Below are 27719 nucleotides of genomic sequence, written 5' to 3' on the forward strand. Positions count from 1 at the left end.
TGTTACCCCTTTCTGATCAGAATCTACCACTCAAAAAGTATATGAAGGCAGTCACAAGTAAATTACATATTTCAATCGGGTATGAACCAATGTTATTATGTTTAAGGGAGAGCACATATGCACTTTAGCACTGGTTAGCAGTGATAAAGTGTGCAGAGTCCTAAAACCAGCACAAACAGTGTTAGATAAGTGGAGGGAGGCAGGCAAAAAAGTTGGGGGATGACCACCCTAAGGTCGTCAGGTCTAACAACATGCAATATAATGAACAAAAATGTACCTATGTTTATACAAAACATGTTTGAAATGTGTCAACAAAACAACCTTACCACACTGGGGTCTGCTACACTTATTAATGCGTCATGCAATGCTTCCAACTTTTCCCAAGATTTACCACACAGCACCAGTCGAGCACCTCCAGCATGAAATACTCTTGAACATTCTGGAAAAAAGCCAAACATTTCTGTAAATATTTTATTAAATAACAAATTACAAATAAACAGGAACAAACTTTCAAATTCATGAATCCACAGTCACAGCAGAATCTGCGTATAATATTGAGTCTTCTGAGTAAGTATGCCAGAGTTTGGAGCTCAACTCCCTTCCTCATCTTGCCTGTTCCTGACTGGCTTTCCTTCAGACCTCTTCTTATTATTTCCTTTCCACTTCTTCCTGCCAGCACTTCTCTTTTGCATTGGGTTTCTCCACTACCACAAACCTGCCTACACTGCAATACCCTTGGATACCTAGCTCTGCATCATTCTAGAAGTACAGGTCATATTTCTTGACTCTGACTTCATTCGTGTTAGGTCTACTACCTGAGATCATCAGGAAATATTTTAGTGCTTGCGTGAAGGTTGTCACTTGACATGTCAGGAAGCCTGATGCGAAGTTGCAGGGATCCCTCCACCTGTGGTGCTGGGAGTTCCTTGGAATCCTTGCATGCATGGCAGGTAAGTGGAAATGCCCCCTCAACCCAAGGAAATACAGCTTAGCTCAAAGGAGTGTCACCTTGGAATCGAGCTCTGAGCACCAACACCCTATTGAAACCAGCCGGTTGTTGTGAAAGCTGCTGGCAGGACTAGAGACAGGCATCTGACACAGATCTTCCATATCACAGTCTCTTTTCAGTCTTGTGTTTGTCATCCAGGAGGCAGATAGTGCGACCTTGGTGAAGAAAGGCTGCTGCATACATTACCAGTGATTCTTCCAGTCACTTCAATAAAAGTCATAAATCTTCACAGGTCATCATTGGATGGTCTGCACAGATTTTCATTGTCTCTCTGAATCTGGCCCACAGACTTCTGCTGAATAGTTGCTACCACACTATGATTACATTACAGTAGTGGTTCCCAACCTGTGGTCCAGGGACCCCTGGGGGTCCGCAAAGCCTACTCAGGGGGTCCGCGGCTGCTCAGAAAATTAACAGATTAGGTCCCCAGCTTTCAGTAATGACTCAGTAGGGGGTCCCCGGATTCCAATAATGATTCAGTGGGGGTCCCCGGGTTCCGGTAATAATAAAGTGGGGGTCCACAGAAGTCAAAAGGTTGGGAACCACTGCATTACAGTACAGATGAGTTAATATTGGTGGCAAGTGATGGACAGTATGTCCATTACCTTATCTGTTTAACTCCCCTAGATCCTTTTTTATGTCGAACACTTTCTTTGCACTTGCATTACCACTAAGGCTACCAGTTTCACATTTTTATTGATTTTTATAGATAAATGCAGACGGCAGACCAGCTATTTCTCTTCCTTCATTCATTGTTAGGTCTCGCCTGAGACAGCGCATGCACTGTCATTTGCTAGATCCAAATGGCCATTAATTCCCATTGGTAGCTTCATTGTCTCTCTCATTTCTGTTCATTCTATTGGTCAGCGGCAGCTGGCTTATTTTGCCTGTCACTCTACAGCCAGTTTTGGCAAGGGCATAGCTTGGTCCGTAAGACTGGGGTGGTGTGAGATTCAGCATTTAACCATCACACTGGCATATAATAAAAAAATACATTATACGACCAAGCAGGGTGCATGAAAGGGGCTTACGGGACAGTGGAAAGGGAGAGGAATGTTGGTTGGAAGGGGTATATGTAAAGATCAGAAAGACACCTTACGGTAGCCAATTGTGCTCCCTAGATGTTATCAGAGCTAAGGTAATATCTGGGAAACCTCTTCACTTGAATGTAATTAACTTAGGTTTAAGAATAACGTTCACTTGTATGGAATGCTTGGCACGCATTTTTCGCAATTTAATTGAAAAAAATGCATATAATTGCTCATGTCCACAGACATTGGGACCTTGATAGTCTGCACAGCCACGCTACAGCTACACGGCTACAGCCACGTGTGCTCATATTTTGCTAAAATGACTTGTGCAGCGCATAGACAGAAATAGTGGCGTGCTATGAACACAACAACATATAAACAAAGTTAACCTCGCTGGAAGGAGCGTGCGCTACATTGTATCCAAAATATTTTCACAGCAGGTTTTTTTTCTAGGGCACATAAACAATGGGGGTGGTGGTCGGAGGGATACTACTTTACAAATAACAAACCTCAGTTTCCTTATAATGCACGATCCTGCCAAATGTATTTTTTTTTTTGGTAAAAACAACACCATGCCAGAACAAACATTACTGCTGAAAGGCTTCATAACCATAGGTGCCAAGTTTTTAGCTTGCTAATGTGTGAATTGTTATGCTTGCCTTGTGTGACATTTTTCTATCTCTCCTTGACCTCATTTTACTACTATGATCTCCCAAACAACCCTTTCTAAATTTTTCCCCAATGTATCCTTCCTTGGCCTCATCCCAATCCTCATTTCACTACTATGATCCCCCAATCCATTTCTAGAGACTCTTTCCACCTCCATCTCTCCTTTTACTCATCCCAAACCTCATATTACTACAATGATCTCCCAAATAACACTTTCTACACTCTTCCCCCTTCTAGTCCTCCATTATCCTATTCAATCCTACAGACTTGCATGTCCACCACTCAAATTAACTTATATACCCCTGTACTAATCTACCACTAATCCTTTTTGGGTGCTACTCGGTGAAAAGTGCTCCGAAGCTTATCAGGAGTAGTAAGCGCTATATAAATACAATTACAATTACAATTACAATGTGTTTGCACATTATAAACCGTAAAATAAAATTGTATTTTTCTAAATGAAACAAAACATACAGTAAGATAGAAAATAATTTTTTATTTTGCATACTTCCACTTTAATAATATTTGAAAAGTTTTCTCCTACTTTGCTAATTGCAAAGTCTTACGTAACACATCTGCGTTGCATAGTTGTTCTGTTGGGATTTTTAATATGCTTCAACTGACAAAATGAAAAACTTAGCTGAGCAATTTGTGACCATTAATGTTAAAAATAAATAAAAGCAAATCTTTACATTTGGAAAAGCACACTCAATATTGTCTTGACTGATTCTTGGTATTACATTTTTTGTTGCATTGGACATATGACACACATATGCGTGAAACTGCTGAAGATCAGCTGAAATTAGCGTTCATATCCTCTGGGTAAGCATCAAATAGGTTTTTGACAACACTGAGAATACCTTTCAATTTCAGTAGACGATGAAGTGCCATTATGTGGCCCATCACTTAGAAAAAACTCTCTGGTATTACTTTCTATATCTCTCCTCTTCTTCTCATCTCAGCTACAAGTTTGTCAACAATTGTGTAAAAGGTGGTGATACGAACTTTATCTCTGGAATTCAGATATACTTCTGGTGCAGCATCTCCATCATTGAGTAGTTTCTTTCTGATACATTAGTGAGCTTGAGCTGCCTTGTAATCAACATCTCATAGCATTTCCTTTGTAGCTGCTTCATATCTTTCAAATTCCTCTTGAGAAGCGCACAGTTGGTCAGCTAATGATCCATACAGATCTGCACGTGTTTTTAAGTTTTAAGTTCATACCAGATGTTCTATTCCCATGATTAATGTATATCATTAACTTCTATTATTACAATTGTATTATTATTTTTATTTTTGTATATATATGTATGTAATTTTTTCATTTATTATGGGAGCCTCTTTTTGTGGAACCTGGTTCAGCTGTGCCATTTGCAGTTTTGCACCATATGGTCAATGATAAATATGGCAATGGAAAATTTCTTTGGTGCCTCCCCTTTCCTTAACACCCTAAGCATGTGCTTATTTTGCCTAAGGGTTAATCCAGCCTTCATTACCTTTCACAAATCCCATGGTGAAGACACTAATAGAAATGTGTATAGAGAATACGTTGTTTTCTTATCTCTAAAAATATGGCTGCACATAAATTCCCCATTTTTGAACCTCACCTCCACGTCAAATCCTCAGTGCATCTCTGTCGAAGCACTGTGCTGGACAGCCTCGTATTCTATTTCTGCAAACTATGTATAATACTGTGCAGAAACAAAATAATTTTGTACTACAAATGTCAGTGTGAAACTGAAATATTGGCACAATTTGTGTGAGTGTGTGTTTTATCTAACAGCATAGTTGCCTTATTCATGCACAGGCAGCAGCAGGGGTTCCTGCTCTTAAAGCAGGTTAACCACAACAACAGGGCTTTAGAAATAGCTCTGCATGCACAATAGAGCGCCTTGCCTTTTAATTGACTTGCATTAACTGAAGGTGTGATTTTATGTTTTTTTCACGGTTCTTGTTATACAAGTACTTCCCATCTCCTTAAACAAGGATATGGGAAGCACTTGTAACAAGGTTCTCCAACAAGACCCGGGCACTGATTTCCCAGAGCACTGGTGGGGTTCAGACCTGTGTTTTTTTATCCAACCCTCCTCAGTTTGGGAAAAAATACCAATGTCCAGAAGTTGATTGAGTTTGCTTAAGCCTGTGGTGGGGAGGCTGAGAAGGAGTATCCCTTCCCCCAGTACAAAGGATCCTTGAAGTCTATTTTCTGCTTCACTGGGCCTTGTGGGCTATCTCTGACCCCCTCCACAACCTTACTTCTGGTAGTGGAGGACGCTGCTGTGGAAGGGACTGCATCCCAACGTCATCCCAACGTCTTCCGATGCTACAGACAGTCCCAGCAAAGCAGACATCCCAAGCCCACAGTGACACAGTGGTAATTTGTGCTAAAACATAAATCACTGCTATATCAGAAGGGCTTTCCTATTGAGTGCCGGATCAAGGGGGATGCTCTGTAAGCTACTACTGTTTAATTGCGTAGTGATTTATCTTGATTGCTAAGGGTGAATTGGCACAAGTGCAATTTCACACTGACATTTCTGCACTACAACTATTACACCAGTGCAACATTGCACCAATATTCCAGGAGGAGGTAAAATATGCAAAAAGACCTTTACAAAAGGATTTCTGGGTTGCAATAATCACACAAGCAACATTTTGCGCTTATTTTTTTGGATTCCAGAGATTAACTTTCGTAAAATATTTTTGGATTGCACTGATTAGACTAGTGTTATTGACATTTTTCACTGACCTTTGAGCAAACGATGTTAATGATACACAGACAACCCTATTTGCCCATGAGGACCAGGGTGAGCATATTCAAATACAATAATTGTCCTGTGGGTCTCAATCATTGGCAAAACCTCTCCTATGTTTCTGAGGTATGCAGCATACTGCAGCATGCTGCATATGTCAGCCATCCACATCTTATTGAATATCTATAAAATGAGTACATGACTTTTTATTGTTCAGGTCTCATCAGGACAAAAGTTGACCAACTATAGTAGCATGCTCAGTGTGAGCATCTGGGCACTTCCAGCCATTTTCTTCTAAATCGAGGAAGCTCTTAACAATGATGGTGGAGTCTTAGATGTGAGCACAAACACATATTAACTTGAATGTATGTGTGGAACCCAGCAAACAATTGGCAGTGGCAGCATGCTGGATAGGAAACACCTCCTCCATATACCTCGGAGCATTTAGATGAAAACTATTGGCGGTGACCAGATGGTCACAGGGCGGTTCGATAGTTGTTCCACTCAGGAGGCAACTGTAAATGAACCTCTCCTCTAGCATGGGTCCTTCACTGCTATGCCTTTAATGGAATGCTAGGGTTACTTCATTTGGGTCCTCTTAGTTGGCACAGAATGGTCCCTCTTACTATTTGGACACAACATAAATTCACTGTTTTTACTAATTACTCCATCTATGATGTTATTCACTCTGGATGGCTTGTCAGAACTCAAGGGATAGTTTACAGGCAGTTTTGCACATGATGGACAAGCCTGCTGTTGGAAACACTGAGTTTGAGGACAGATTTGATCATGTAGATTTTTATATAGTTTCTGAATTAGTTTAGTCAGACTTCTCCTTATCAAACCTGCACATTTGAATTACAATTAAGGTGCATTGCTAGCTGTACGTCCCATCAGCTTCGGATGTATCTCACTTCTACAGACCTACCTTTTTTTTTAAGAAACTATACTGAGCCATGAGAGCGGTGGATGTAAAGGGTCCACCCCACAAATCCCTAGGGGATAAAAAAAAAAAACATTCAAATGTTTATGAACACTGAAAGGAATTGAACAAAAATCTTTCCTGACAGGTTCTAAGAAAACCACCCAACAAAGTCTGGAATTATAGGCCTCTACCCACTTCCTTCACAAGTGAAGGAGGGCAGTAGTTCTCCCATTGGAGGCCAGACAGAACAATATTACTCTTCCCAATCTCTCTTCAGCAAGAACCATCACCCACTTTAAAGATTACTACCCCACCCTTGGCCAAAGAAGAGGTAGCTATACTTTTCTCACGCGCCCTTGCACAATAAGCAGGTCTTGCAAGAAAATTGTGCTTTCGCCTTACTCTTGGTGATGGCCAGTGAGGGACTATTCCTTCGTTTTCCAAGGTGGGTGTAGTGGCACAATTCCCATCCTCCCTTGACAAGGTAACAGGACAGCTTCTAACTGAGCTGCAAAAAAAAATAGAAATGCACACTGTCTCTCTCCTTTGGAACAAGGCGGGGCAAGGAGTCCGGAGAATACCTGCAAGCAGGAATAATTGTTGTTTATGATAGAGTAAGGCATCTATTAGCTTCCCCACAAAACTGACTGAGGGAAAGCCCTACACTATCCTGCATGTGGGCAAGGTAGGGTCATAAGAATGATAAACTCCACAAAATGTCTACCAATTACTGCAATGCATCAACAGCACATCACGTACACCATCACGCCCACGATTATTTGCCAACATACCCACCATTATTGTACATTCTCATAGCCAACATCATACACCAGCACGCTAGTAATGTCCAAAAACATCTCCTCCAATATATACTTTTCACAACATCACCTTTCCCAACAGAAATTACCACACTATGCAATATACAGCATCATTCATTATATCATACTCCAGGACAACTACCATTCTATAACCACATAACCAACCTCACAGACCAACTATGAATGTATGTATGTATTGTATTTATATCATGTAAACTTAGTTAAAAAACAACTGAGCACTGTACATTATATGGGGGTTTGGAAGCGATTCCCATGATTGGATACATCAAGTGCACAATCTTGTCGATGAAGAGGCCACACACAAACCATCATATAAGCATTGACCCACCACATGATGTATAACATAACAACCTTCATCATATGTCCACTCAAACAAAATTATAGGACAACACGCCTCCTATCAGGCAGGCAATAATACATTAATTTTCATACACCCACTTCCACCAATATATGTGCCTACACTCACCATGAAATATCCACAGATCCACCATCCTACATAGACACAATCACCATCATACATCCAAACACCCATCATTGTATAGGCAACTCATACAAGTCTCTTTGTTGAAGTGCTTTGATGTTTGTTTTCATGTGGGAAAAAACTGGGTAGACACAGAAGTCCAAAAGTATCTTGGTCTCTTATATGATGTAGTAAGAATTTTAGGATTTGCTCTTTTTAAGCAATATGTACCCTTTATGGCATAGAGTTATGAAGGCTCTAACATTCTTCTTATCTATTTGTTTGGTGAACCAGTAGATAAAACCATTCTTTGGTCTACCCAGTTCAACTCTGTAAGAAAGTAAAATATTATTTGGGGTGAGCAGTCGCCCACCTTAAAGGGAACTTCTACTACCCCACCATGTAAACCCAAAAGATAGTAACTTTACCTGAGCTCAACCCCCTGGTAGCCGTGGCACACAGCAGACAGCTTAAATTAGGGCAATGTGCAAAATACTTATGTAGTATCAAAACAGTAATAAAAATAAATCACACAACCAAATATTCCCAAGAATATGGTAAATTTAAAGACATAGAATGACACCAAAACAACAAAAAAGGTTATTTGTGTTTTTAGAGCTTTAAGTGAAAATAACCCCAAAAAGAGCTAACCACCAGTGGTAGTCGGTGCTCACATTAGACCCGGACCAGGTTCACTTTAAGGCTAATTGCGATGGATCCTGAGGTTGGATGCAAGGCCCGGTCAAGGATTTTACCTTCTAAAACAAAATGGAACTCAAAATCTCTCAATGAGGTACAGCATTAGGCTGTATCCAGGAATGTCTTGCCAAAGTAGGATAAATGTTTGAATGAGGTCCCGCTTAAGCTACTGCCTTTGGTGGGAAAAGCTCTGAGTAGGAAAAATAGATTTTTCATGCTCAGAGAAGACGTTACTTTGTCCGGATACTTTTGGCACCTTCACCCCATCTTGATTTCTACTTTGGGACTAAGGGGGTCTTTAGGAGTTTGGCAGATGGAAACATCTGTCTGCCAAACTCTGATAAGGGGACCACCACGGTGCTGGTGGTCTCTTCACCGGCCCCATTACAACTTTCCCACCAAGGTTTCCACCAGTCAGCCCAGTGGGAAAGGTGGAGCAGCATTGTTCCTAGCTCATAATTGAGCCGGCGGCAATGCTGCCACATGCAAGGTGCACCAGCACCCTTGAAATGTGCACTACCTGCACAGCAGACAGTGTGCATTTCAAGGGTTCTGGGCAGGGGGGCTCTGCACTGACAATGCGTGGGCAGTGTAGAGGCCCCCTGTGGCCCACTGCATTTGTTCTCTGCCAGCCTTTTCATGGCAGTCAGGCTGCCATGAAAAGGCTGGTGGAGAACAAGGCTGTGATCAGCACGGCAGCGCTGAATTCAGCAAGAGGGTGGCTGATTACAACCATGACCGCCGTCATCCCATCAGGATCACTGATCCTGGTGGAGAATGTGGTCTTTTGGCGTTCCGACCACCAAACTCATAATTTGACAGTCGGACCATCAAAGCCATGTCGATCCAGACTGCCACCGCAAGTCTGGTGGTCTAGTGACCGCCGGACTTGTAATTAGGCCCTAAATCTCTTTTTAAAAGCTTGGGTTCCTTGTGCAGGGTAAGGGGGCAGGCTTACTTCGAACAGGGCTCCACTAGGCCAGATACCTTCTTGCTGGGGTTCCTCTGAAATTGAGTTGTTGCTGATGCTCCAAGTGGGACACACCAGGTATGTTTGAGTCTTGGCCGAATTGACTCTCGTGGTTGATCCTGTTCCTCTGTAGGTCTGGAAGTGCAAAAACATTTCTACTTCCCAGTTTTGCAGAGGTCAGTTCCTTTTTTCCTCAGCTCTTCACCTATGGCTCTCCGGCATCAGGGGACGCTCTTAGTACTTTTAGGGCTTCATCATGCTAAGGCTTTGCAGGGTACAGAGCAGGTTCAATTGGTACTGGGCAACTGGTCTTCCAGAAAAAAAGTATTTTTTCAGCTTGTTGTCCCTGTAGCCACAGAGGAGATCAGGTCACTGACCCTTGGAGTCAACTTATTAGTCAGGGGTACAAGAAGAAGCATTTCCAGCTCTTCAGGGCTCCTCTCAGGTCACAGTCCTCTTCTGCAGTTCCAGCAAATGTTCTGAGAAGGCTGCATTCGGTAAACCTATGGCTGGCACTAGCTAGTGGGTGGGGGTGACTTCTGGCTCCTCCCTAACCAGTGGTGTAAAAGTTTCCAAGGTCTACCCTCCCTGCTTTGCAGCAGTTCCTGTTTGTCTCACTGCACACATACCCGCAGTGCATCTTACTCCTAAAATTCAAGATGTAGAAATCCTTCTTCATTTGGGCAGAGCTGTGTGGCCACCCAGAGGTTTGGCCAGGGATATGAGCAGTCTCCTTCTCTGTGGTCACTTAAAACTGATTTTGTGGGGACTCCTTCCCACTGTGTTTGTTGCAAGCATGGCTGTACGGACAAAGGATTGCCTTCTGCATGTCTCACTTTCTATTTACTTGTGAAAGAGCAGGTCCCTTTACAAGATAATGAAGTTCCTGGGTCCACATAAATGGTGTTACTGCCAGGGGAAGAACAAATATCCCCACACCCAAGCCATTGTTTCTGCTCTGGAAGCAGTTTCATCACCTCATTAAGGGAAGCACTGGAACACCAGCTGTCAATAGGCTAATCCTAATCAGACTACTAGACATAATGCATATTTAAAAATCTAATGTTAGTTTTAAAATTGATTGTTAATAAATAAGAAAAATAGTCTTTAGATTATATCTGCAGCCATTTCCTGTCATGAATTACAGATTACAGACCATAATGTGGACATTTTCTAGGATTGAGCTACAACCCTGCCAGTTAAAGTAGCTTTTGTGGTCTATACAATGGTGGAACATGACAATTTTTATTTTGCACATAATTCACTTTTAAATATCAGGTGTACTTAGTGGTGGCAAATTTATATTTAAAAGTAGTATTTCTGGCAGGCCAAAAAGCATTTGTTTGTCAGATGTGACAGCAGGAGTTTTAGGCTGCTGCAGTCAGGTTACACATTAGGCCTGAAGCCATGCTTTCCAGGCCCACTCTCTGCATGGGGAAATGGATGTCACAGTCCATAGGTGGTATTAAACATCTTAAATACCATGTTCTAGAGACTTATAGGCAAATTAAATAAGTTGATTATGGGTAAGCTAATCTAACCATCTTTAAAGGGGGCTCAAGTACTTTACACCTGTATGACAGGGGTAAAGTGCACAGAGTTCTAACTTTAGCTGAAATTGGTGTGAAATCACAAGATGGTCATTTGACACAACCCCCTACTGGTTCTTTTCATGCACAGACAAGGATGCAACAAGCACAAGCACATTGGATTCTAATGTGGATCAAATTGATAGAGCAGTGCACTAAGGCCCTCATTATGACATTGGTGGTAAATCCCACTTACCGCCACGCTGACGGCCGCCAAGTTACCGCTGCGGTGGCGGATATTCATTCACCATATTATGACAAAAACACACCAATCTGACAGAATATAGCCACATACACAAATCCGCCAGACCAAAGGTCAGTGATAAACTGGCAGTATCAAAACCCACACCGTTATGCCAACAGAACAACGCCCACCACATTATGACCCACGAATGACCACTGCGGACATTCAACCATGGTAAACCATTGGCTGCGCTCACAATGGACACCCACATACAAAACAATACCACATTGGACAATTCAAACAACACACACCTGACACCCATACACACACCACACCCACACACCCACACCACTACAAAACACACACCCACATTACCCACAACCCTTTATGACTAGAAAGTATTGCCACCAGAAGGACACCAAGACCACTGACACAACTAGAGCCACACACAACTCACACCTATACACCACTCACGCACTCCACATCATACACTCCAACACATTACCCAAAACACCCTCACCAACACACATCACATAACACCCATGGCACCACAAAGGCAGCCCCGTTTCACGGAGGAGGAGCTAAGGGTCATGGTGGAGGAAATTGTCAGGGTAGAGCCACAGCTATTTGGAGCACAGGTGCAGCAGATATTTATAGCTAGGAAGATGGAGCTATGGCGGAGAATCGTGGACAGGGTCGGCGCCATGGGACAGCACCCCAGAACTAGGGATGACATCAGGAAGAGGTGGAACGACCTACGGGGGAAGGTACGTTCCATAGCAACAAGACACCAGCTCGCTATCCAGAGGACTGGCGGTGGACCCCCTTCTCCTCCCCCACAACTCACAGCATGGGACGAGCAAGTCTTGGCAATACTGCATCCTGAGGGCCTGGCCGGAGTCAGAGGAGGACTAGACTCTGGTAAGTCAACTCTCTACTATTATCACCCCCCTACCTGCATGCCATCACATACCCTCACCCTCACTCCCGTCATTCCACTACATCCCACATACCCCACCATCACATCTCACTAATCCCACTGCCAAGGCCTGCATGCTTTACCAATGCATGGACACCCCTCACAGCCCTGCATGGACACTCATCACCAAAGCATGCACAGCGTAGAGAACTAACAATCCCACCATACACTGACATACACAAGTGAAAGCTGGCAGGGCAAATCCAACCATAGAGGGGAAGCCAAGGATGTACAATATGTCAGACACATTAACCATAACAGATCATTTACATCCCCACAGATACCCCAGCCAATGTCAGCGGAGAGGAGGTGCCAGCCCTCTCCAGTCCCCCAACAGAAAGGGCCCACAGTGATGACAGTAACTCTGGTCTTCAGGATCTGGACGACCTACCTGGCCCATCAGGGACCACTGGACAGTCGGTTACCCAAGCCCAGTCACACACCACCACAGAGCCTCCTCCATCTGGAAACACCACCACAGCACCCACCCAGCGTACCCACACCTCTGTCCCCAGGACACATCAATCAGTAGTGTGTCCACCTCTATAGGGATCCCAGGCCACCCCTCGCACACATGACAATCAGGGACCTGGGGTCAGTGGCAGTGGGCACACGGTTCAGGGGACAGAGGCACAGGCCAACAGGGACACTGGGAGGACTGCTGTGTGCCAGGGGGAGGACATGCCCAGGGAACCGACTCTCCAGGAGGAACTCTCCAAGATCCTGGAAGCCTATCAACATTCCCAGGACACGATGGGCCAGATCCAGGACAACGTGCAGGAGAACAGGTGGCTGCAGAAGGGAGAGTACCAGGGGATCAGGGAGGACTTTCAGGCCCTTAACAACACCTTGATCTCTATAGCAGGGATGCTGGCAAATATGACCAACATTATGAGGGAGGCAGTCTCACACCAGCAGGCCCCTTCCACTAGCCAGACATCTGAACGGCCTTCCATTTCCACTGCCGCTAGTGGCCAGGAGGTCCAGCCACAGGACTCATAGGCCATCAGCACCCCTCCCCCTGCAGAAGGTGAACCACCCCACAAACGTTCCCTGCAATCCAAACATAAGCCAGAGATACTTACCAAGACCTCCACCAGGAAATTAGACTCTCCTGATTGTCACCCTTGTGACCCATTCAGTCACCCTGTCCACCTTGAACTGCCACTGCTCCCCTTCCTATGTCCCCTTTGACAATGCACCTGTGCTACAAACAGACTGTAACAATACCCTGGACTTTCCCCCATCATCACCCCATCCCATTGCACTTTTCCCCTATATGTTAGCACTTCAATAAACACCCTTTGAAAAAATCCATTTGGAGTCTGTCATGTATATCAAATATGTATAATTTGAAACAGCTACAAACAATGCAAATTAACTGTACATAGAATGAGCATAGATCAATGACCTGTAGCTGGTTGCAGTGATCACACCAGGAGTATATGTCAAGTCACCAACATCTGCAAAATGAATTTCCAGAGGGAACAGTAAGTGGGCATAGAAGTTAGAAATATCAGCATGTCATTGCCACAAGGATTACAAGCAAAGTCATTGAAATGTAAAGTTACACTGTCCTCCCTGTGTGTTTTTGGAAGTGCTGTTGTATAACTGATGTTCTGTTGTCCTCATCCTCATCCTCTGCCTCCTCATCTTCACTGTCCACAGGGTCTACTGCTGCCACACGGGCAACTCCAGAGTCCTCCTCCTGCAGAAAAGCGACATGGCTTCTCAGGGCCAGGTTGTGCAACATTCAGCATGCCACTACTATCTGGGAGACCTTCTTGGTTGAGTAGCACAGGGATCTAACTGTTAGATGGAGGCTCCGGAACCTGGCCTTCAGGAGGCCAAAGGTCCATTCAATGATCCTTCTGGTTCACCCATGTGTGTCATTATAACGTTCTTCTGCCCTTGTCCTGGCATTCCTCACAGGGGTCAGCAGCCATGATAGGTTTGGGTAACCAGAGTCACCTGCAAATATTGAGGGACAACATTTAGCCACACACTATCCTAAATGGCCCACACCACACCCATACACCAACATTTACAGGGTGGGAACCAGTGCTCACCTATTAGCCACACCCTGTGCCTCTGTAGTTGACCCATCATATTTGGAATGCTGCTATTCCTCAGGACAAAGGCATTATGCACCGACCCAGGATACATAGCATTGACGTGGGAGATATACTGGTCCGCCAAACACACCATCTGAACATTCATGGAGTGGAAACTCTTATGATCCCTGAACACCTGTTCATTCTGGCAGGGGGTGACAAATGCAATATGTGTACCTTCATTCGCCTCAGTTATGTTGGGGATATGTTCCATTGCATAAAACTCTGCCTTCACAGTGGCCAAATCCTCAACCTGTGGGAAAACAATGTAGCTTCACATGTGTTTAATCAGGGCAGACAACACTCTTGTCAGCACTATTGAGAACATTGGCTGTGACATTCCTGCTGCCAAGCCCACTGTCACTTGGAAAGAACCAGTTGCCAGGAAATGGAGTACAGATAGCACTTGCACAAGAGGGGTGATCCCAGTGGGGTGTCGGATAGCAGATATCAGATCTGGCTCCAATTGGACACACAGCTCTGTTATTGTGGCCCTGTCCAGTCCATAGGTGAGGCTAATGTGCCTGACCACCAGTGTTGCAAGTCCACCAGGAGTCTGTACACAGGGGTATGTCTCCATCTCCTATTCATCCACAGCGGTAGGTATCTAAGGGACACAAGAGTGTGGAGGGTGTCATAAACTTAACATTGGAGCCACAACAGGAGTTTGCAATCTGTTAACTTGTAATGGGTCAGTGTGATTTGTCAAGTATGTGCCTATTACTCCTGTGACGCAGAATGAATCCATAGGGCTGCCCCACCCCCTGAAAATGGCATCTGCCTGTCCTGTGTGGAGGGACAGGTGGAAGTGAGGTAATTCCGCTGATATTGTGCGCCATGGCGGGAGGTGGTCGGGAACCCCCGTGCAACTCCTCATTGGTTGATATTGGGCCCTATGCAGTACAGTGGCCAATGGTGATCTACGCCATTTTCTATCATATTCCTCACTTGCTACCTGACCTTCCATAGAAGAGGACCTACACTGCATGTACTGTTGTGACCTGTGTCTGGAACCTACCATGGCCCGTGTGACCGGGGAAAGTGCCCCAGCCTTCACTTCAGAGGAGTTGGAGAGACTGGTGGATAGGGTCCTACCCAAGTACGGACTGCTGTATGGGCCTCCAGACCAACAGGTGAGTACACTGTGGACACGATGCATGTGGCATGAATGCATGGAGTTGTGTGTATGTAGGCCTCAGGTAGGGGGGTGGATGTCTTCTTTGTGTTGTACATGCTGTGTGCTGGGCTATGTGTGTGCCAATGGTAATGGAAACGGGTATGGTGGGCCATATGTGTAACAGGCTGGACTTTTTGTCTAATGGTGTGTTCCTGTGTGTATTGCCTCTGCAGGTCAGTGGCCATCAAAAGAAGGGTATATGGTGTTCCATTGCCAAGGACGTGCGGACCCTGGGGGTCTATGGCAGGCAGAGTACCCACTGTCGAAGACAGTGGAGGACCAGCTGGGGATGGCTTCCCAACGAGGAAGTGGTGCCTGTCAAACCCTGACCCACCTGATGGCCTGCATACTGGCAGTGGCCTATCCAGAGCTGGATGGGCGCTTAAGGGCATTACAGCAGCCACAAAGGGGTGAGTACAGTGGCTATCATTACAACTTACACGTGGTGGGGTGGTATCCAGGTGGTGGATGTGTGTCAGTGGATGCCCCAAGGTCAGGCCTGACATCGCAGCGTAGGTCATCTGATGGCTAGGGTTCTGAATGGATAATCCTGCCTACCTCGCTTGAATGCATCCACTACTGGTCAGGGCTGTATGGGTCCCAGGTGTGCTGCAGTTGGCGGTGTGGGCCCCTCCTCATGCCTTGGTGGCAATATCAGTGGTGGTGCCATGCATAGTGCGTAGGCCTGGTCGTTGTGTGTGAGGGTGCTGTGTACGCCAACAGTGGTGTTGGTGCAGCCATTGACCCAGTGTATCCTTCGTCTCTCTCCCCACCTTTCTTGTTTTGTCATGTATTAGCATTATCTGGCATAGGAGCATGGACACCAGTGATGGAGGGAAGTGCATCCCACAGGAACCAGGATGCAGAGTCCATCGACGCTGAGGGCAACAGTGGGACGGAGGGCGAGGGGAGCACAATGGCGGAGACTGGAGAGGACAATTCAGACACAGATACCTCCTCTGATGGAAGCCCCCTGGTGGTGGTGGACACTTCTGTTACCAACCCAGCTACAGGTACAGCCGCCACCCCCATACCAGCACCGCCCTCCCAGCAGCCCCTCATCGAGTTGCCTGTGCCCGCTCACCAAGGAGGGTGGGCATCTCCTTCGCCCCAGGCACCTCAGGCCCTGCCCCAGTTAGCCCTGCTGCAATGAGTGAGGAGGCTATTGACCTCCTGAGATCCATCTTTGTAGGGCAATCAACCATTGTGAAGGCCATCCAGGGGCTGGCAGCCCAGATGCAACAATCTAATGCATTCCTGGAGGGCATTCACACTGGATTGGCCGCCCAACAGAGATCGATCTAGGCTCTGGCATCCTCTCTGATGGCAGCCATTGTCCCTGTTTCTACAACCCCCCCTCCAACTTCCTCTTCCCAGTCCCATTCTCCTCTACCCCAACCCATTCCAAGCACAGAGCCAGACAAGCATGCACAAAGAACAACACCCAAGAGTGGCACAGGCATACACCAGCACCACACTTCATCCCACAAGCACTCACGTAAACACCATACAGTTGCAGACACTACAACATCCACTGCCTCCACCACCTCCATCCCAGTCACGTCCACACTCACACCTGCATGCACTACATCAGCATCCACTACCAGCATCATCACCACACCAAGCAGAACACACACCTCACTGGCAGACACCTCCACAACATCCATGCACACGTCCCTGTGTCCTCACCCACTGTATCTGTCCCCCTCCTAAAGTACATAAACGAAAGCACTCAGACACCCAACAGCCATCCACCTCGCAACAGCATACAACCCATGCACCTGCACCCAAATCCAGCAGACAGACACCTCCAACAACCACTCCCTCCACTCCCATTCCTTCTCCCTCTTCCCGCCCCAATGTCCCTAAGAAACTTTTCCTTTCCACCATCAACCTCTTCCCTACCCCTCCCCCCCCGTCCTGCACGTATGGCCAAGCTATCACAAACCCGGCTAAGCACCTCAGCCACACAGTCCACGGCCCAGTTCCATCCACACCTACTCGTGGTGGAAAGTATTCCAGGCTCAGATACTGAAGGGGAAGGAGCCTACACCAGCAGGCAAGAAGGTCAAGGATCTTGCCCCAGCAGGCAAGAAGGTGAAGGAGCCTGCACCTGCCACTCAAAAGGGGAAGAAGCCTGTCCCAGTTGGCAAGAAGGTGAAGGTGCCTGGACCAGCAGGCAAGAAGGACCAGGAGCGTGCACCAGCAGCTGTCACGGAGCCCCCACCACCAAACATGGTTGTGCATCCATCCTAGGGTGCAGGGGATGTGCAGGAGCCTCCCACCGCCACCACCACCAGCACCTCCACAGTGCATCCATCCGAGGGTGCAAGGGATGTGCAGGAGCCTCCCACCACCACCACCACCGAGGGTGAAGGGGATGTGCAGGAGCCTCCCACCACTACCACCACCAGCACCACCACAGTGCAGCCGTCACTGCTGGTGGACGCCATGTCATCCTGCCCCCATGGGCTGCTGTGCAGCCTGTCCACTTTAGAATCAGTGGGCAAGACACCCACTTGAGAGACTGTAGCCCATCACTCACCAGGACGAAATAAAGGGCATGTTGACCCCTCTAGAACCAGTGGTCTTGTTTCTGCCTCCGGCTGAGGTGTCCCCCTCCCCCTGAGGTTCCTGCCTATTTGACAACGGATGCCCCTGCAGTGTTCTCACTGTATTGATTCAGGTGACAAGTAGGGCCTTGGACTTTGTCCTGTGACCATGTGGCCCACGCAAACTGAGGACTGGGCAGTGTCCCTTTTTCTGTAAATTAGATATCTGTAACATTGGCTAAGTTATATTTCTACTGTGTTGATATTAAAACACTCAGGGCCAGATGTATCATCATGGCCCTTTGCGATTCGGAAATCGTTGGCCCATATCTGCGACTTTTTTGTATTTCCAAAATTGCGATTTATGAACCAGAAATCGCAATTTTGGAAATGCAAAACACCAGGGTGCTGGGGGGCTAAGGCCCCCTCTGCTGCACCCAAAAATGTTTTGGGGGACATGTAATCGTGCACACATGCCAAAAGGGCATGTGTGCTTTACATGTACAATTTCAAAATGCATTTTAAATCAATTTTTAAATTTTGCACATGGTTACCACCAAGTTCAACTAGGTGGTAATTAGTGATTCCTAAATGCCAAAATCGCATTTAGGAATTGCTTCATACATGTGCTAAGAAATCGCAAATAAGGAATTCTTATTTGTGATTTCTAATTTAGAGAGTCCTAATTTGCGACTCTCTAAACATGGTCGCAATTTTAAGGAATCGCTATTTTAGCGATTCCTTAAGATTGCATTCAGAATGTATTTCATACATTCTGAATTGGCATTTTGCATTCGCAAACGGGCATTCGCCCTGTTTGCGAATGCAAAATGCTTTCATACATCTGGCCCTCACTTTGGCAAATTTGTTCTGTCCTTGCATTATTCAGCCGATTTAGGGGATTAACTTGTTTTCTTGTGCATCTGGTTGTGTGTATGGGGTGTGTATGGGTTGTGTGTGGTGCGTGTGTGTGTCACTCTCTTTTTCCTCCCCCCCTCCCCTGTGTGCTAGGCGGCTGTACTCTCCGTTGTCGTCTTCGCTGGCGTTGGTGTTCGTGGTGGAGCAGAATGTAGAATATCATCGGAAATACATGCAGTTCAGGTTCCATGGCGGCGTGGCTCTTCCCTGTGTCTCCAATGGTCTCTTTCACTTGTGTGCTCTGTTTCCACTAGGCATTTGATGTCGTTGGTACCACCCCAGAAAAGGTGGTGGTTTGCTGGGTCTTAATGTGGTGGGCAGAACTTTGACTTCCGCCTGGCTGTAGGTGGCTACCGCCGTGGAGGCTGTTGTTTTCGACCTGGCGGTCGGTGTATTACATTGGCTGTCTTTCGGCGATCTTTCCACCATGGTCATAATTTGGCAGTAGGTATCACCAGCCTGTTGCCGGTATTACCGCCACTTCATCACCAACCGCCAGGGTCGTAATGAGGGCCTAAGTATTGATAAGGGACCTTCTGTGGTAGGCTCAGATGCATTCCTACATTGCTTTATGTTAAAAATCCTATTTGAATTCTGGGCACGCTCCATATTTGTCATATTCCTCAAGACATTTCTAAATCAGATCATAAGTTGAAGAACAACAGGTATTGTGAGTTTGCCCCATTATAGAATTAAGAGACATCCCGGGTGCTTCCTCTTAGGGATTTCCGCACTTTCAGAGATGTTTTCATTGAATCAATTGTACACTTTCAGTTGTTTTGCACAGAAACAAGGAGATGTCGGCTATGGTGTCCTTGTAGGTCTTTTAGCTCTTGTGGCAACAGCAGTTCCTCGTTGGTACCGATAGACTTTCAGGGAACAACTTTTTTAACCTCCAGATTTTATGTCTGCTGTAAAGCCAGCTTTAACCTTTTTGCCAGCCTTATACTTTTTAACAAATCATAATAAATATACATGCATTTATACATGCATATGGGGGAAGTCAGTCAGTCCTCTACATCTATTTTGCTGTTTAAGCATCGTTCATTCTTTGCTTCTCTCCAACACACCATTCAGCAGGGGACAAGGGGTCGCTCACTTCATCCATAGGCTGTCGTACACTGCAAGTGACAGAATTTTGTGTGATCCAATGTACACATCAGCTTGAAAAGAAGTTCAAGGAGGGTTTATATGCTTGGACTCCTAGGCCACTCCTTTAAAAAAAAAAAAATTTATGTTTGAGAAGAATTTCTTTTATACTTCACATGTTTGCAAAATAAAATACATTTACAAATGTACCCTAGCCAAGCCAAGGAGTGGATTTCCAGTTGAAGATTCCTAATGAATTAAACATGTGCTTACTGTGGGTTGCCATAGGAAACTGTGATGATCTACTTCTTACATAAGGAAGGCCAGGCTGAGGAATTGGGGCTTGAGGCATCCTATTGGTGCTGGCTGATTCCCCTGACTCAGCTTGTCTAAAACTTTCCCTTTTTTCTAAATATGTATTAATATCCAGTGACAAGGACTGCAACTTGACTACTGCAGGCTCAAAGCTGCAGTGCAACTTGTTAAAAAAGACATTTATAACAGGTAAAACCCTCCATCTTTAACATTAGTAAGTCATGCCAGTGTAAGCTTTGTAGCGCGCAAAGTATGGTACATGGTATATAGAAGTCAGACATGTAGAATATTAACATTATCATATCCCTACAGTGACACTGCCCTGTTTTGATTGTGGACGGTCTAGCTGTTTTCTGTATAAAATTATACTACAGATTAAAATACTAAGGCCCATATTTATACTTTTTTAGTGCCACATTTGCGCCGCTTTTTGATGCAAAAGCAGCGCAAACTTACAAAATATGACTGTATTTTGTACGTTTGCGCAGCTTTTGCGTCACAAAATGACGCAAATGCGTTGCTAAAAAATATAAATATAAATATGGGCCTAATACTGTATCTCGGAAAAGAGACCAGCTAAAAAAATCATTAATCCCTTATTTCTAATTGTTATTAAACATCCAATTCAATGTTGCTGTTGGATTTTTACTTGATACTGCAGAAAAATAACTTTTAGAAAATACCCCTTTACCTGGCTGAACTGTGAGAAGACTAATTAGCATCAGCCAAACCCAACTCCCTGTGTGTGCTCAGTCCAAGTAGAAGTGTGACAATTTCTCACAAAAGCATGCAATAGGTTAACCTGAAAGGCAGAGAAGGCTCCTTTGAGCTTAATATCACAGGAAATGTGGGCACAGGGCACCCCCTGGTGACAATACAGTGTCAAAAGAAACCCTGCATGACAGGTCTGGCTGAAGCACATTTGCACATTTCTACGGGTACTCTTGTGTACCTCCTATCTGGTTGCTGAAGGACCCTGCATTTGTACTACATGCCTTCTTTTTCTGGTTTGTTCTGAGCACATTGCTCTGGATTTCAGAGTTAGGTCTGTGGGGACACAAGTACCACAGTACACTTCTCACTCATATCCCCAACCCAACCTGAGTCTGCCCTGACATATTGCATTTTGGGACTGCTTGCAGATAAGCAAACTGCTACTGCAGAAGTGGGTAGGTCAGGGCCTGGGAACCTTTCCTCCATTGGTCAGGGAGGAACTAGAACTGAGGATGATTCCCACCCACAGGCTGGTGAATCCTATAAAGCTGGATCCTGACTCAACATACTACTGTAGTTGCGAAAGGATACCAGGCAGGCTGAACCTGCTGCACCTTGCATCTGTGTCATGGGAGAAGGACCTGTGGAGGTTGGGCCCCCTCTACTTCAAATCCAAAGACAGAAAGATCTCCAAAGTCCATAAAGCTGATCCTCTGGACTGTGCTTTGCTGTTGTCCTCTGCCAGACAGCCTAAGAGTCTCTACGTGCTCCTGGGCCTACGGGGGCCCTTGAAGTGTACTCCTGTAGTTGTTTGGCCACTAAAAGAAGTTTGGAATCATTTTTCAAATCTTTTACTCCAGAGCTTCAAGGGGACCAACCGCAAAAAGTACCCAACTGGATGTTCCATGCTGTTGCATTGAATTACATGTGTGGAAAACAGTATTGCCTTAAAAAAAACTAAAAATTCTCTTTTTATATCAGGACTTATAAACTTATTTTAACTTCTCTGCTTCCAAGCTTGGAGGGACCCATATACATGGTGTATCTGACCTATATTTCGTGCCTGTCACATCTACTGCAACTATTGCTCACTACTGGTGCTTTGCTTCGCAATGCTTTTATTTTACTTAAAGTCTTTGAAAAATCACATTTCTGCCTCCCGATAACGGATTTTTGTCATTTTGGTATCATTTTGCTTATTAACATTTTCTCTATTTTTTATTAATTGGTGTTGGATTTTTATTGTGTTGTGTTTTAGACTTTTTAACTGTTTGGTACCTCAAAATGCTTACACCCTTGCTGCTTTGTGCCACAAATATCAGCAGTTGAGATCTGGTTTAAATTATTGAAATCTTTGACTGGACCTAACAGGATAGTGACTTTATTATTTGGGGTTGACACCAATCCACCCCAACTTAGTAAACCACTTTTTCACAGTGCTTAACATCAAAGAGTGCCACATTCCTGCCAATATCCACTTGTCAATTGATTGCCAATATCTTTCCTAACTTGTCATAAAATTCACATTTCATCCTTTTATACATGTGTATGTTCTTTTCCTCCTTAAGATAGTACAATTTATTTTGGGTTATTGACGGATTTCAGTTGTCTATAGATTAAGCCAGAGAAGACTCTTGATCATGACATTTCAGGTCTCTCACTTATTGGTAATGTTTTCCTTCTTCATAAATCCAATGAAGTGTGCCATAAATTGGAGTCCATAATAATGTAATCAAGGTGACTCTTATAGTTCCCCTTAGAAAACGCGAAGACTCTGTGTCTGTCTGATTTGAATCTCCCATTGCAGGCTCTCAAGCCATATAGTGCAGTAAGGGGCATTAATTGTAATGGTGAAGCAGGCCAAGCATAAATGGTTTCTGCTTCAAGTTTCTGAGTGCCCCGTGCTTCATCTTCCATCTCTAAAATGGAGGAGATACAAATTAGGGGCTGAAAGGTAACATTAAGTCTTCTAAAATCAAAAGAGGTTACATATCGCACCTGCTAGCAAGATGATTCATAAGTGTATGGAGATCTGCAGATCCAACATTTTTTTGCACTTTGTGGTTGTACACAAGTTCACTTCTTATATTTAGGTGGATGGATTTTGAAGTTTTAACTAAGCATGATAGCGACCAAAATGCCCTAAAGTTAACACTAAGAGGTTTCCACTCTGCAGATAAAATCAATGCATGTAAACTGATCAGAAGTGGTTGTGTCCTTTAGGGAACAATAAGAGAACAGCTAAAAGGTCAAACATACTTAGCAAGGCTATTACTTTAACTCAAATTTATAACAAATGTAATAATTTTCTTGGACCTATTGAGAACAGTTTGCCTATCTCAATCCCTTTTCTTGGTCTACATTATTTTTTGTTTAGGGCATTACAGGTCCTACGCACCAAGGAAGTCTCCTCTATTAAACAATTTCTTCAACAGTGTTGTCCCTGGCTTTCTGATGACTGTTGTAAGACACAATGATTACTAATCAAAGCAATGTAATCAGGAGATTAATCAGCACCTAAAGATGTGAGAAAGTAGCCTCCTTCTAGCCTTGTTACCCCAACTTTTGGCCTGTTTGTGAGTATATGTCAGGGTGTTTTCAGTGTCTCACTGGGATCCTGCTAGCCAGGGTCCAGTGCTCATAGTGAAAACCCTATGTTGTCAGTATGTTTGTTATGTGTCACTGGGACCCTGCTAGCCAGGACCCCAGTGCTCATAAGTTTGTGGCCTATATGTATGTGTTCCCTGTGTGATGCCTAACTGTCTCACTGAGGCTCTGCTAACCAGAACCTCAGTGGTTATGCTCTCTCTGCTTTCCAAATTTGTCACTAACAGGCTAGTGACTAAATTTACCAATTCACATTGGCATACTGGTACACCCATATAATTCCCTTGTATATGGTACTGAGGTACCCAGGGTATTGGGGTTCCAGGAGATCCCTATGGGCTGCAGCATTTCTTTTGCCACCCATAGGGAGCTCTGACAATTCTTACACAGGCCTGCCAGTGCAGCCTGAGTGAAATAACGTCCACGTTATTTCACAGCCATTTACCACTGCACTTAAGTAACTTATAAGTCACCTATATGTCTAACCTTCACCTGGTGAAGGTTGGGTGCAAAGTTACTTAGTGTGTGGGCACCCTGGCAGTAGCCAAGGTGCCCCCACATCGTTCAGGGCAAATTCCCCGGACTTTGTGAGTGCGGGGACACCATTACACGCGTGCACTGTACATAGGTCACTACCTATGTACAGCATCACAATGGTAACTCCGAACATGGCCATGTAACATGTCTAAGATCATGGAATTGTCACCCCAATGCCATTCTGGCATTGGGGGAAAAATTCCATGATCCCCCGGGTCTCTAGCACAGAACCCGGGTACTGCCAAACTGCCTTTCCGGGGTCTCCACTGCAGCTGCTGCTGCTGCCAACCCCTCAGACAGGTTTCTGCCCTCCTGGGGTCCAGGCAGCCCTGGCCCAGGAAGGCAGAACAAAGGATTTCCTCAGAGAGAGGGTGTAACACCCTCTCACTTTGGAAATAGGTGTGAAGGCTGGGAAGGAGTAGCCTCCCCCAGCCTCTGGAAATGCTTTGATGGGCACAGATGGTGCCCATCTCTGCATAGGCCAGTCTACACCGGTTTAGGGATCCCCCAGCCCTGCTCTGGCGCGAAACTGGACAAAGGAAAGGGGAGTGACCACTCCCCTGACCTGCACCTCCCAGGGGAGGTGCCCAGAGCTCCTCCAGTGTGTCCCAGACCTCTGCCATCTTGGAAACAGAAGTGACTGTGGCACACTGGACTGCTCTGAGTGGCCAGTGCCAGCAGGTGATGTCAGAGGCTCCTTCTGATAGGCTCTTACCTCTCTTGGTAGCCAATCCTCCTTCCTAGGTAGCCAAACCTCCTTTTCTGGCCATTTAGGGTCTCTGCTTTGGGGAATTCTTCAGATAACGAATGCAAGAGCTCACCAGAGTTCCTCTGCATCTCCCTCTTCACCTTCTTCCAAAGGATCGACCGCTGACTGCTCAGGACACCTGCAAAACTGCAACAAAGTAGCAAGACGACTACTGGCAACCTTGTATCGCTTCATACTGCTGGCTTTCTCGACTGTTTCCAGGTGGTGGATGCTCTGGGGGTAGCCTGCTTCCTCTCTGCACCAGGAGCTCTGAAGAAATCTCTCGTGGGTTGACGGAATCTTCCCCCTGCAACCGCAGGCAACAAAAGACTGCATCACCGGTCCTCTGGGTCCCCTCTCAGCATGACGAGCGTGGTCCCTGGAACTCAGCAACTCTGTCCAAGTGACTCCCACAGTCCAGTGACTCTTCAGTCCAAGTTTGGTGGAGGTAAGTCCTTGCCTCCCCACGCTAGACTGCATTGCTGGGTATCGCATGATTTGCAGCTGCTCCGGCTCCTGTGCACTCTTCCAGGATTTCCTTCATGCACAGCCAAGCCTGAGTCCCCGACACTCTAACCTGCAATGCACAACCTTCTGAGTTGTCCTCTGGCATCGTGGGACTCCCTTTTGTGACTTTGGGTGCACTCCAGTTCACTTTTCTTCTAAGTGCCTGTTTAGGTACTTCTGCGGGTGCTACCTGCTTCTGTGAGGGCTCCCTGACTTGCTGGGTGCCCCTTCTGTCTCCTCATCCAAGTGGTGACATCCTGGTCCCTCCTGGGCCACAGCAGCATCCAAAACCCTATCTGCGACCCTTGCAGCTAGCAAGGCTTGTTTACGGTCTTTTTGCGTTGGAACACCTCTGCAAGCTTCAGCGCGACGTGTGACATCCATCCTCCAAAGGGGAAGCTCCTAGTACTCTTCTTTCTTGCAGAACTCCAAGCTTCTTCCAACAGGTGGCAGCTTCCTTGCACCCTCAGCTGGCATTTCCTGGGCTCCTGACCACTCTCGACACTGTCGCAACTATTAGACTTGGTCCCTTTGGAATAAAAGTTACTCAGGTCCGGAAATCCACTGTTGTTGCATTGCTGGTGTTTGTTCTTCCTGCAGAATCCCCCTATCACGACTTCTGTGCTCTCTGGGGGTAGTAGGTACACTTTACACCTACCTTTCAGGGTCTTGGCGTGGGCTATTTTTCTAACCCTCACTGTTTTCTTACAGTCCCAGCGACCCTTTACAAGCTCACATAGGTTTGGGGTCCATTTGTGGTTCGCATTCCACTTTTGGAGTGTATGGTTTGTGTTGCCCCTATACCTATGTGCTCTTTTTGCAATCTACTGTAATTTTACATTGCTTGCATTACTTCCTTTTGCTATTATCTGCATAATTTTGGTTTGTGTACATATATCTTGTGTATATAACTTATCCTCATACTGCGGGTACTCACTGAGATACTTTTGGCATATTGTCATAAAAATAAAGTACCTTTATTTTTAGCATATCTGTGTATTGTGTTTTCTTATGTTATTGTGCATATGACACCAGTGGTATAGTAGGAGCTTTACATGTCTCCTAGTTCAGCCTAAGCTGCTTTGCCATAGCTACCTTCTATCAGCCTAAGCTGCTAGAAACACCTCTTCTACACTAATAAGGGATAACTGGACCTGGCACAAGGTGTAAGTACCTCTGGTACCCACTACAAGCCAGGCCAGCCTCCTACATTGGTTGTGCAGTGGTGGGATAAGTACTTGTAACTACTGACCACTTTGTCATTGTGTACTTTTCATAAAAGAATAATATACAAAACAAGTTCAGTGTATGTACACCTAACCAAAAAGTTTTGCTTTTCTCCTCTTACACTTTCTACTAAGTGCTGAAAAGTATTCTAAAACTTCTAAAAGTTTCTAAAAAGTTAGAAAAAGTTTTTTTTCTCTGTTCTTTAAAAAGTTCTGAAACTTTTTCTCTCTTCTCACTGTCTCTAAACCTTCTCTTATCATGTCTGATGTAGAGTCTGCTCTTAAAATGGTCAATACTACCTATGACAATTTGAATTACAAGAGCCTAAGGAGTCTCTGCTTAGATAGAGGTTTAGTGATGGGAAAGAACCCCACAAAAGAATTTCTATTTAACATACTTATTGTGAATGATGAGTCCCAAGCAGGCACTTCAAATTATAAGTTAATAGATGGCTCCCATTCTGACTCAGGGGATAACCTTGAGGGAGGTGGGAAGGGTTCTGTTCCAAATCTGCCCCTTAGCAGACCACCTAGCAATGCTGGTAGTAATAGAAGCTCCCATCATAGTAGGGGTGTTTTTATTCCTGGAGGCCCGGTTGTTAGAGTCCAGTCAGTTAGGGACAGATCTCCTTCTGTTGTTTCCAATTTATCTTCTGTATCCAAGCATTCCCAACCCACCCACCCTGAAGACAATATGTTAGAAAGGGAACTCAAAAAGTTGAGAGATGAAGAGACCAGACTGAAGCTTAAACAGCAACAACTGGCCTTAGATAGGGAATCCTTAGACCTGGAGAAGGAGAGACAGAGATTGGGGTTAGGACCCCATGGTGGCAGCAACAGCAGTATTCCTGATAGTAATCCTGTTAGAGAGCATGATTCCAGGAATCTGCACAAGATAGTCCCCCCTTACAAGGAGGGGGATGACATCAACAAGTGGTTTGCTGCACTTGAGAGGGCCTGTATGGTGCAGGGGGTCCCTAAAAGGCAGTGGGCGGCTATATTGTGGCTATCTTTCACTGGAAAGGGTAGGGATAGGCTCCTTACTATTAGAGAAAGTGATGCTAACAATTTTGCAGTTTTGAAGGATGCACTCTTGGGTGGATTTGGT

General features: G+C 45.3%; 1 protein-coding gene across 1 annotated transcript in view; it reads right to left on the reverse strand.

The window, feature by feature from the left end:
* DHRS7C (dehydrogenase/reductase 7C) overlaps nt 1–27719 on the reverse strand; it is a 151406-nt gene that overhangs the window by 95914 nt on the left and 27773 nt on the right. Inside the window, exon 3 of the mRNA XM_069200421.1 lies at nt 327–439. Coding sequence (XP_069056522.1) covers nt 327–439 — 113 coding nt within the window. The remainder of the gene's footprint in view (nt 1–326; nt 440–27719) is intronic.

The sequence above is a fragment of the Pleurodeles waltl genome, chromosome 7 (genome assembly GCF_031143425.1).
Source record: "Pleurodeles waltl isolate 20211129_DDA chromosome 7, aPleWal1.hap1.20221129, whole genome shotgun sequence".
Lineage (NCBI taxonomy): Eukaryota > Metazoa > Chordata > Amphibia > Caudata > Salamandridae > Pleurodeles > Pleurodeles waltl.